Raw genomic sequence first — 12717 nt, 5'->3', positions numbered from 1 at the left:
TGGATTTTAACCCAGGACCCCAGAGCTGTGAGATCTCGAGGGAGAGATAGAGGGGAAGAGATAGCGAGAGAGAGAGAGAGAGAGAGAGAGAGAGAGAGAGAGAGAGAGAGAGAGAGAGAGAGAGAGAGAGAGAGAGAGAGAGCGAGAGAGGGAGAGAGAGGGAGAGAGAGAGAGCGAGGGAGGTGGGTGGTGGGTTGGAGATAGGTTAGGTAGGCAGATGTTCACCTCTGTTGTAGGTTTGACTGTGGTCCATGACTGATACTGTCATATGGAAGAATAACAAATGAGAGGTTTTAAGCATTTGCATTCTGACTGGATCGCTGCATCATATGCAACATACATGTGATGCCACCGTTACTCTTGCTGTTGTCTTAATTATAAATTAGCAAAAAACTAGAACTCAAATGTTCGAAAATATGTATGAAGATTCAATTACAATTTTTTACAAATAAAAACATGTAAAATACTTTTCAGAGAAGAGAATTCAATCACTGATTCAGTAAACTATCCTAAAAACCCAAGTTAATTTTCATGTACAGTGTGATTAATTGAATGTTTGTTTGAATGGTGCCTCAAACCTTTGTGTGGTATATAAATGAATTTATTGTAGTGGAAAATAAATGTGTAAGAAAGGATTTTTCAATGTGAATTGATTCCTTCTTGAGGTAATAAAAAAGAGTGGGCGATGCAAAGTGGATGAGACATTGTACCTTCACTTTCGATTGTGTCGACAGCGTCATTGACCAGTCGAATGACGGTCACTATGGAGGCTTTTGGAAGAAAAAGGGAGAACTGTTTTGAAAGAGGAATTCACGGTGATGGTTTAGTACAGCTACTAACAATAAAATCAGTTGCCATCTCTGTCTGCACAGAAGACTACCTTTTTAAATATCTACCTGAAGAGTGCTCAGACACATTTGCTCTGACAAATGGAAAATGAACAACCACCAAGCATGAAATTGTCTAATTATTACAAAAGAAATATAAAGTTGCAGAACCATCGCAAAAAATTAAAGCAAGGTGTTTCGCACAACAATATATACAATTGTATTCGCTTGAGATGTCAAAAATGGAGAAAAATTAATGTCTTTAATTTGTGTGCTATAAAAATGACATCTCTGTAAATTATGTACATGTACATTACATGTATTCAAACCAAAACACAAATGCCATTTGCAAAGCTTCAGATCTAATGCAATCAAACTTACATACAAGACATTATATAAGATTAAAACCCCTAATCGGCTGGAAGTGAAACTGATGACAGGAACAAGAATGACGTGGTTTGGAAATCAAATGTCTGTGGAAAGCCACTATAGGTGTTTGCAAACCTGCCATATTGAATTTTTTTGTGTCTGATAATGGAATGATCTGTGTGGGAAGCTTAAGCCCCCTATAAATATGTACATATTAGACAGAGTCCAAATTGAATCAGCTGCAAGTTGTTCCAACCCCAATCCGAGTGAAGTTGGGACATTTGGAAGAATAAATATATACAAAACACAATCATTTGCAAATACATGTCAACCTACAATACACTAAAAATACAACATAATTTATCTTAAAACTGATTATTGCACAGCTGCCATCCTCCGTCGACCCCATTTCAGGAATACCCTTGTCCCATTTCAGGAGTTTATGGGTGAATGCAATTCACGCAAAATCGATAGAAATTAAATTAGGACAATTTAAATCCAACAGTTTGTAGCATATTTTTACATAAATTGAAATATTGCATTTTGCAAACTATTGAGAAAGTACAGCGTCCTGAAAATAAGCTTATCTTTGTGTTTGGGTACTTCTACATGCGTTTTACAGTCACTTGTCATCATGTGTCACGCTGAAGTCGCAGGTGCATGTTATGCAATATTGGTCCTTTTGGAGACGGCTTTAACTTGGGATATTTTGTCAAAGAAAAAGCAAGAAACTTTTGGGAGTGTCTGGATTTCATAAAAGTTTCATCCAAAATGTGATCAAGATGGCAGAAGCCGTAGTGATGGTGTGAATTTTACTTTTCCAAAATGGTTACTTCCAAAAAATTGTAAGTTACAATTTTTTTAGTAATCATGAACTTTTGTGTTCACCAAGCCAGAGAAAATTATTAGTTTGAAAAAATACACAGCTTGTCATTGCTGTGTATTGAAGTCAATGTTGAAAAGTATTTGAAAATCTAATCATTTTTGTTTACTTATTGACTAATTTGTTTTATACAGTATCCCGACTTAATTGTATTTGGGATTTTAAATAGGGTCGGGCATTGCTATCTTGTTTCTACCCGGATTCTTCAATCTGACAAAAAGAACATAATTAACAAATTAACTTTATGGCTTGTAGGCGATCACAACTTGGACCTGTAATGTAGCACCAAAATTACATTAAAAAAGGAAATTATGTGCCTCCTTTTTCTCTACGTGCATAAATTGATTCAAAGAGAGGAATTGTTTTGTTGATGGTAAATCCTATACCAATAATGGTCAAACAAAGCACACAATTTATGCATGCATTAGAGCAGGGGTGGCCAACCAGTCAGAGACCAAGAGCCACATTTTTTACTGTGGTACCGCAAAGAGCCACATTTTTTACTGTGTTACCGCAAAGAGCCACATCATACACATACCTTTGCTCAGCCAGATTTATTGTAAATGTCACACACCAGCATAGTAATGACATAAATTGACTCCTACAGCACTAACAGCACAGGCCAGTCATTATCAACAATGAACATTGTGTGCACTGTCTCACACAGACAAACTCTCAGTTCAACCAAGTCCACAAACAAAAATATAATAATTTACAATAGCGTTTTTCTTTTGCTATGCATGTTACTTAGTGGGACTGCTGGCATAAAATCAGAGCCTATTTTTGCGCAACATTCGCTCCTTGTGAGCTGTCATTTATTATGAATGGCTTTTAAGTAGCGCGCCCACCACGTGGTGTACGCCTCACTCTCCTATTGGCTGCTCCCGGCTGAGCACTCTCGCTTTGGTCTGCCTCGCAGGGGGTGTGGCTTTTTCAGCCGACGCTCGATCTTTGGGATCCTTTTTGTGTGCGCGACGCTGTTCATTGTCGCTTCTGGTTCACGGGAGCTCTCCCACTCTGTTAAAAACGTTTACTTAAATGACCTTGCTCCTACTGGGAAACTTTGAGGTATTTTCATCCCGAGCACATGCGCATTGGACGAAAATACCGTATTGAACTCAAGCGAAGCGCACACGCAAATAAAAATAAAACACAAATACAAACTTTGATATGGACGTAAGAGCCGCATAAAACCGGGCAAAGAGCCGCATGCGGCTCGCGAGCCGCGGGTTGGCCACCCCTGCATTAGAGAATACCTCTGTGGCTATGCACATCATAAATAAGGCAGGTCCTCTATGTAAGCTGAATCTCCCATCGTCATTGATAATTCAGTCGTATTGTCTTGTCCCTTCTGTTCTTTCATCCCTATTTTCATCATGCTCACATTTGTATATATTTGAAATTCAGAGTGCATTGCTGACAAACGGAGTGTATCTTTACCATTGTCATCACAGGAGTCAGACTGAAAGGAGCTCAGCGACTGGACCTCTGAAGTACTGCCTTTGTTGCTCCCTGAGAGACAAGTTACTTCCTCAACCATTTTACCTGTATAAAGGAATAAATAGAGGACCAGGTGAAATTATTACAAATACAGTAAAGCGTATTTTGAACTAATTAATTTGTGATACTTGTCATTGTTAAGGACGTAAGTCGTGACTGGCAATGCTTCATTGGAATTTTAATGAGTTTAGTTTTTCATTTTATGCATGATCTAAAAAAAGAGCCTACTTAGGGACAAGTTTTATACGTATTTTTGAAATCAAAATGAATTATAACTTTTACAGATGACCTTCATTTCATGAATTTTCTAATCTTCTTATCCTCGCAAGAGTTGCCAGGGGTGCTGGAGCCTATCCCAGCCAACTACTGGCAGTAGGCGAAGGACACTGAATTGGTTCCCAGCCAATCACACTGTAATACTATCAGCTCTAAAACTTAAATGCCCAATTTTACCCTTAAAATTGTTTTTGTGACTTTTTTCTAACAAGTACAGTCACCAGTATCTGCACTCACAAATTTGAATTTGGAATATTATCTGAAGAAAATAAATCAATCATATCAAGTGAAAGATTATTTACCCCCCCACGAAAACTGCATTGTTTCAATACTTTCGTACTCCAAATCAAATATTTCAATTGTATGAATTTAGTACATCTCAATTAGTTTCAGTAGATTTTGCAGATCATTTAAAAAAAGAAAAAGGAGTTCCAATCATGGAGAGGGAATGTGGCTGAACTTCAAATTCGAGTTGAGTTTTGAATTGACAGTAAATGTCTTTTTTCTAACATTAAATTTGAATTCATACAGTGGTTAAAGCGAGGCAGAGAACAAACTCAAAGAAAGGCATACAAGTAGAAATTTGATGAACGATTAATTTTTCAATTCAAATTGGTCGGTGCAAATTGGCGTAAAAAAGAACCAAAATATTTAAGTTTGAGTGTTATTTATTAAATAAGCGACAACACATTAATGAACATGTTCATGTTAATGAACATGTATATGCAAATATGTATGATTGTAGCTAAGGCCTTATTTCTATATTTAGTCCCTTGTGTAGGTAGAAATTTATAAAAGGACGAATTACGTTGAGCTGTAAAAGTTACAAGGTATTTCAGGGTCACTTCAAAATTCTGTTCCAAAGCCAAATATCACAAACCTTATGTAAGTAGTTTATATCTGCAATAGTAGGAATGCCTGTAGTCATAAACAGTCTCACCCTCATCACTGTCCCAAGGATTCTTTTGTATGGAGCATTCTGATCGACAAGGGGACGCTCGGGGAAGGTTTGGAGCAACGCTGCACACAACAACACCCTTCCTGTTGGACCCTGAAAGAAATCTTGGTGACTCGGGGTGAAAGGTGCTCATCTCTGTATGCTCCAAAGTGCGTCCGTCCACCATCATTTCCAGCGTTGACCGATCAGATTGGAAATAAGGTGTGTATGCCATGGGCCTGACGGGGACCTGTGGAGGTCCCATTATTACACCTGTTCCGACCACAGGAGGCCCAAGAGCAGTCTCTGAGTAAATATTGATCGGGTCCCCATCTGTGCAATGCAGTGTTTTAAACTGAACACCGTTGGCTTTGTTGAGAAGGGCTGCCGTGGCAGGGTCTTGGACCAAGGCCAGGTTGTTTCGCGAGTAGCTCTTTTGGAAGACCTTCTTTCGGAAAGCGATGAAAAGGATGATGAGGGCAGTGATGACCAATAGCACCACAACAATGCCAATCAACTCCTCTTTTCCGACCACCGAGTGACCGGCTTGCATGTCAGGGACAACAACAGGCCGCAGGCTGCAATGCTGGCCCACAAAGCCCGTAGTGCAGTTACAGTAGAAGGAACCATGAGTGTTGACACAGACACCGCCATTCTCACACTCACCCTCAGGATTGCTGTGGTCACATTCGTTTACATCTTTCTCACAGCTGCAAGATGGAGTATTGGAGAGAAGATGGGAAGATACTGTTATCAGAAAAATAGCAAGGCAAGACAAACTTGGATAGCATATTTCAACACAAGGTAATTGAGATTGCTTTACATAACATCCACCCATCTACGCCAGCCAATTATGAGCACTAGGCGGGGATACCCTGAATTGCTGGCCAGCCAATCGCCATGAGGCGGCCTATTACAATACTCCAATCTACTAAAAATGAATGTATGGATGACATTTTTGCCATCTCATGTTTGGACAAAGGCCCCTTAATTATGCCCATATTCTTCAAGTGGTCATAGGAATATTTTGTGACAAACTTAAGATGGGTGTCAATATTGGTGGTGTACTATCAGGTCAGATAATATGGCCTCACGAAGTACAACAATTGTGTATCTTTTAAATATGGAGGTCAATAAAAAATTCAGGCGGCCTGGCAGGTGAGTGGTTCGTACTGCCTCGGACTCACAGTTCTGAGGTCGAGGGTCCTGTTTGTAGTTTGCAGGTTCTCCCTGAGCTTGAGTGGATTTTCCCCGGGTACTCTGGTTTCCTCCCCATTCAAAAAAAATGCATGGTAGGCTGGTTGATCATTCTAAGTTGCCCCTAGGTATGAGGGGGATCGTCAATAGATGTCCGTCTCCTCATGCCCTGCGATTGGCTGACCACCACTCATAGTGTCCCCCACCAGGTGCCCAAAGTCAGCTGGGATAGGCTCCAGCACCAACAAGACCCATACACACTGATACTCCAACATACAGCACATGGTAATGATAGTAATGGTGTCATGAGGAGGAGCTAAAACAGATCTCCATTTGTGTGGCTCTTAATCAAGTCATTCTCATGTCATTTTTTGTAGTTTAAATATATTATTTATAAACATCACCATGTTATTTCGTGCATTGTTAGATACCAGAAATCTGCATATTAAAGGTGTTAGATTGTTTCCACAGTTCCATAAGGGCAATGTGAAATATCGCAAGCAGAAAACATGGTCCATAAGCGTAATTTGAAGTACAAGTATAAAACATGTTTCATAAGCATAATTTGAAGTACCGGAAACATAAAACGTGTTCCATAAGAGTAATCTGAATAATCACAAGCGTGAAAGGGGATCGAAGAATATGCTTTTCGATATGCTCTTCACTTGTGCTTGCGATTCACTTTGTTATAAACGTGCCAATATTCTCAGCGAATCAGAAGTCCGGATGCAGCGGAAATTCTGACTGACTACTTGCTGTCCAATCACATTTTAGGCAAGTATAACTATGACATCCGGAAACACATTACTCACTTCAGGATAAACGAAGGCGTACAGACTAAAAACAGGCTGCATTGGATTAGATAACTTTATTCATCCCGTTTTCGGGAAATTACATTGTGGCAGCACCAAGAGGGTGATTAGACAGAACAGCAAAGCAAAAACACAAAGTACAAAGCAAATCAAAGTAAATGGAATCATCTAAACATTAAGACATAAAAGCCGCAAAAACACAAAACGAGCAAGAGTGGACAGAGCTATCTAAATTATTAGGTAAATTGTACCTGGCAAGTTTAGATAAATAATTAATTTAGGATAGGCATGATTTCCCTAGAATGCAATAAGCATAAGATATTTTCAGTGCACAGGAGATATCTTTTGTTTTGCCCTGAGCAGGTGAATTATGCTTTATCGTGAGTCATATTAATGACTATTCAAATATTACGGGTTGCATAAGTATCAAACAATTGTTGTCAACCAAATAACGTTGACCTATTTCCTTTGAGAATGATTATTGCCATGAGACAGCAAAAAGTGATTAGCAGCCAAGAAGCTCCACTATGGGATGGCGCCTTCTAGTGGTGATAGAAAAAAATACAGACCACTGATGTCTGACTTTGAGTGTGAGCGTAAGTGGTTGTTTGTCTTTTTGTGTTTTGGATTGGCCGCCCACCAAGATATAATCAATCGATCAGGTATCAAGGTGGAAAATGATTTGAAAATTTGAAATCTATTTCTGAAATCACCAATAAGCCTTTTTCATGGATGGAAATGACAAATTGTGGAAAGTTGTTTAAAACAATGATTTTTTAATGAAAATGCGGCAGCCATACTCCAAATGTTAAACTTGAAGTGGAGGAACCAATCTGCTATGCGAAAAGTGGAATTTGGGACCACTGACAGCAAAGACAGTGCGTGTTCTGGAATTTCAAGGAACCATTGATTTATAGTTATAATGGGATCCAAATTGTGTTAACAGAATAATTGTTTAAAGACTTCCTCTCAACAGGAAACAGACTGGACCAATGGTGGTCCAGGGAGCCTGGGTGTTCAACCCAAAGTGAGAAAGTCCATACCAGGTGTTGCTGACCAACCAGCAGACATCAAAATAGCCAAAAGATGGATAAGGATCCACCTTGTGCATTGTAAGAAGGTTCTCTCAGTTGAAAAGTTTGAGGAGACAGGCAAGATAAACTTTTTGACGTGATCAGACGAAATGGCTAGCACTCCAATGTTGATTGGAAAGATTATTGCTCAAGGAGCATTGCCAAAGATTATCGCTGAGGGAGCAATGCCATAAACCATAAGGAACTTTTATATTGGTTTGATTTTCTTCATGTCAGGAAAAAAGAGTTGAAAGCATTTCAATTGAGACTACTACTAAAGTAAATGATCAAAAAGATGAGAAACTACAATGGATGGAAATGTAAAATAGATTTTAATTTTGCCTATTCACAAATATTGATCAAGAAAGTTTTATAGGAGATGATGGACAAACTTCAAAGACAATGGAATGTTACATTTGATAAAAGACTACTAGATTGGGGTAGTTAGAATTTCAAACAACTGAGTTTAATATGCAACGCGATACATATTATTAAATTAATTGGCACTTGATTAGTATGCATTTTATAAGTAATGGGCTTTAATTGCTCTAAAGAACACAGTTATGCTAATAATATTAACCTTGACAACCTTGGTAACATTTTAGTGGGTTCAATTCTATTCAGAATTATAAAATATGTATATTCGTTTCTGGATATTAATTGATATGAATGTAACTATTACAGAGAACGGGAAAGCTGTTTTCCTGGGGAGAAAGCAGCCTGGTTTGCCATTTATATTTTTCCTATTTTTAGTATTTGTGGAATTGCAGGAAAGGAAAAAACAAATATGGTTCTTGATCTCAACAAGGAAGCAGTGATCAAAATAGAATACCAGCTGGGATAAGGCATTTAGATTTGCACAAACTATAGTGATGGAAAAGTAAGATTATTATGATTTTTGTTCATTGGGGTATTAAGCCCAACCAAATAGATTTATGCAAATGTTAAGCACGTGCTAAAGACAATGAGAGAATACAGCAGCGAAAGAAGCAGCGCAAATAGTTACTGCACAGTATTCACAACAACAAAAAATTAGTCAATCTCCAAAACAGTATTAATTGATATGCAAAACCTTGCACCACAGAAAGGAAACTATGCATTGATACATGTAGGCACAGAACAGTCTGCAGACGACCTGTACACAGCTAAACCCTTACCTTGCCCGTGGCCGGTCTACTTGCCTAAAGACGTTTAGCCGACTGACGTCTGGGTGAGGGCCAACTCGCCGAGGGGGCATCTGGCTGAACGTAAATTTAGCCGAACGACTAATTATTCGACCGATTAGCCAGCCGAAGGACGTTGTGCCGACGCACTCGCCCCGCCCCCGGTTGTGTGTGTGTACAAGTTTTTCAACCTCGGCCCGCGGGCCATATACGGCCCGTTACAGATAACAACATTCATTTAGAATAACAAGTTACTCCCAAAATCAGTCGGGGCAAAGAGTACCATCCTCTGGGTGCAAGTTTAATAATGGGTCATTTGGGAGTAAATAGACATGGTTCAGATGAATTAGTGAAGAGCCAGGACCAAGATAAGATGAGACATGGTACAGCGTGTAATCCATGTTCCAGAGGTCTAAACACCTACTTATTTTTGTAGGAACCGTTTAATTTGTTGCAGATATAATGTCCTTATTAGCAGCCTTTTGTGTCCGCTGTATGCTCGTATATCAAAATTTGTCTCGTATCTCAAGATAAATATTTGCTCCAAATTTTATTCGTATCTCAAATTGCTCGCATGTCGAGATTTTACTGTATTAAAAGATTCAATTTTTTGTTTAGACGGTACCTGAACCGGAAGTTGTTTGTTTCAGGGGCATCAACTTTTGGTGACATAAAGTCTCTGTGAGCACATTACTTTTTGCGCAATATTGGTAGAAAAATGTTAAAAATCGAAATTAGGTTAAAATCGTTATTATTCTAACATCAGTGGAACTGAAAGATATTCGGAGTCTGCAGACATCAAATTTGATGAGATTAGATCGGGGTGAAAAAAAAATGATTTTGGAATAATTTGGGGGGGGGGGGGGGATTAATTAATTTCCTGTAAATAAAACTTTGATGAGAACAACTTCATAATGTTAATATAGGTGAAATAGTTTTACATTTTCAGAGTGGTGTGCCTTGAATTTCTTTCAATGGAAAAAGTGTGCACAAAAAAGTAGTGTCACACCTGGTTATTTTATAAAAGCCTCAATCTGTGCTCATCATAAATAAGAATATAAATGGCATACATTTGTTTACCTTTGCTGAAATTTAGAGGTGGGAATATAATTCAAACTTTTGTCTCAATAGTGTTTCACCTCATTTAAAACTTATAAAACTTCTACAAACAGTTGACCACAGTAAAGCCTGGGTCTGGAACCTTTTTGACACAGAGCCATAAACAATTCCTATTTTCAAATTTCATTTCTTGAGAGCCATTCTAAGAATTTAAGAGTCAAAATGTGAAAATGAGATCTGATTTTTTGGGGGTCGGTTCGAAGGACGAATTGGACAAAAATGATCATGTTCTTTCTTTTTCAGACCAGCCATGTGAGTAAGAAGTAGGCGGATACAATCGCAGTCACCCGACATTTCCATTTGTGATTACTAAGAAATTATTAATAACATACATATCATAAAAACGGTGGAATGTTGGGTTTATTCGGTATTACTATTGTACATATATGTGTAGTAATTCATTTCTTTGTTAAATCATTCTTCCTCGACTTCTTATCCAAGGATTGTTTAAGCTACATCTCACCCAGTATCGGGCTCTGAGGGCTGTTGATCGGGAGGCAGCAAGGACTCGGGATATCTGCCACTTCCATAACACTTATACAGTGCGATGCACTTCGGGCTTCTTTACGTAATTGTTATATGATTGTTAGGTCAAATGAAGGCGTGATTGTTTTAATCCAAATGCCTTAAAGCCGTACGCGAAATACTGTTCGAGAGGATACTTTTGAAGACAAGGGGCTCGATGTATCTTCCCTTAAGGTTCTTATCCGTGATCCAATCTATTTAATTAAATATCAATAATTGAATAAGATGACTGCCTGCAGATATTGATAATTACAAAGGAGGGTAATTATTAATGAACCTATCACAGTACTTAGATATAAAACAGTACTTAGATATTAAACAGTACTTAGATATTAAACAGTACTTAGATATTAAACTATCTGTCATGAATCCACAGTAGATATTTATATATTAAACTCCGGCGACCAGACGTCCGGTGACCAAACGTCCGGTGACCAAACGCCCGGGCGACCAAACGCCCGGCGACCAAACGCCCGGCGACCAAACGTCCGAGTACCATAGAGTATGTGGGGTGTCCCTGAGAATATGTGGGTTTTCTCTGGGTACTCCAGTTTCCTCCCACAAACCAAGATTTTGTATGCTAGGCTGGTTGAACATTCTAAATAACCCCTGGTTATGTCAGGAGTGGCTCGTTTGCCCCTCCTGGCTTGATGTCATTTTTCTGTTCAGCTGTGTTCAATTACTTGATTATGTTCCTGAGTTATTTAAGGACCATCGTTTGTGGTCCTTTTTTGCTGAAAACGTGTTTGTGCTTGAACAAGCAAAACAGTAGATGTTTTTTGTTTTTATGTGTGCCAAGTAATGTGCTTGCAACCAGTTTAAGGTGTGATCAAGCTCATGCCAGTGGCCAACTGGCATACGCTTCTGCACCTCCACCTTCCTTGTGAGTATTTACACAGTACAGAATAAAAATGAAAATATAATTTCTATCCCATGTTTTCCTATAATTCTTACCTTAAAACTATTTGTTTGAATCTTGTTTAAAATTTCCAGCATGGGTTTCATTGTTAATGCCTGTCATGCCTTGTTTAAAGCAAATTGTACACATAGAGATGCATGTTGATAAGGAGAGTATGGTTGATTTTCTCATTCACAGCTTAATGATTAGAATGATACTCACGTCAAACCCATGAATCCTCTTCGACAGCGGCAGAGGAATGCACTGCCAATGGCCTTACACATACCTCCGTTCTTACATGGATTGGGTACGCATGCTGTTATCTCTATTTCACAGCGCCCCCCAGTGTACTGAGGGCCACAGGTACAGGAGAATCCTAGTAGATGAGAAAGGGAAAAAAAGGATAAATATTGAGGCCATGGTCCCCAAACATTTTTGCCTTGCAAGCTACTTCTGATGACCAAATTGAAATGATCTATTTACCTTCATTATAGTGGAAACAGTTTAGACCAGTGATTTTCAAACTTTTTTGGCCACCGCCCCCTTCACCGCCGAGCCAAAATGCCAACGCCCCCCTCTTTACCCCTTTCCAACGAACGAAGCTTAAATAAATAGAAGACAGGCGCCTCAGATATTATTCGCTAATTTCGTTTCTTTTAATAGACCAATGCGCAGTTCACCTCGAATCATAAAAATTGATAGCTGATGCATTAAGCCGGTCGCTGTGCGCATACGTCTGTGGTTAAGCGTTGCCGGCGCGCTATTGTGTGCTCCTCTGCGGCTGACTGGATGGTGGTGGTTTCCCCAGTCGCCTGCATCGACGATAAACTCGCGACAATTAGTGATATACGGTATATGCGCGCTGCTCGTGAGCGCTCGAGCAGACAACGTTTCTTGTTTCAATAAAGCTTGTTTTTTGTCGACTTTTTATTACAGACAATCAATTTTTCCGGTCTTTCTACAAACACCAACGTCACATTTTACTGTAATTGCTCCATCGCCCCCTTCACTATTTCAACGCCCCCCATTCGCCTGTTTATTCGTCAGCGCCCCCCTGAAAGTTCACACCGCCCCCCGGGGGGCGGTACCGCCCACTTTGAAAACCACTGGTTTAGACACACCTCGATTTTATCCGTTT

At 39.2% G+C, this 12717-nt stretch overlaps 1 protein-coding gene across 6 annotated transcripts in view; it reads right to left on the bottom strand.

Moving 5' to 3' along the window:
• Nucleotides 1–12717, bottom strand: part of fat3a (FAT atypical cadherin 3a) — a 129295-nt gene that overhangs the window by 12593 nt on the left and 103985 nt on the right. For 2 of the 6 annotated variants that reach the window (XM_077722403.1, XM_077722405.1), the window contains 5 exons: nt 11802–11955; nt 4796–5502; nt 3520–3624; nt 711–770; nt 226–261 (listed from right to left, as the gene is read on the bottom strand). In XM_077722403.1, the coding sequence (XP_077578529.1) occupies nt 226–261; nt 711–770; nt 3520–3624; nt 4796–5502; nt 11802–11955 (1062 nt within the window). Of the gene's footprint in view, nt 1–225; nt 262–710; nt 771–3519; nt 3625–4795; nt 5503–9903; nt 11705–11801; nt 11956–12717 lie in introns of those variants that run through there. The other 4 variants (XM_077722406.1, XM_077722407.1, XM_077722404.1 and 1 more) reach the window with 3 other exon arrangements.

The sequence above is a fragment of the Stigmatopora nigra genome, chromosome 8 (genome assembly GCF_051989575.1).
Source record: "Stigmatopora nigra isolate UIUO_SnigA chromosome 8, RoL_Snig_1.1, whole genome shotgun sequence".
Lineage (NCBI taxonomy): Eukaryota > Metazoa > Chordata > Actinopteri > Syngnathiformes > Syngnathidae > Stigmatopora > Stigmatopora nigra.
The sequence above is the reverse complement of the archived record's forward strand: the minus strand, read 5'-3'. Positions and strand labels throughout refer to the sequence as shown.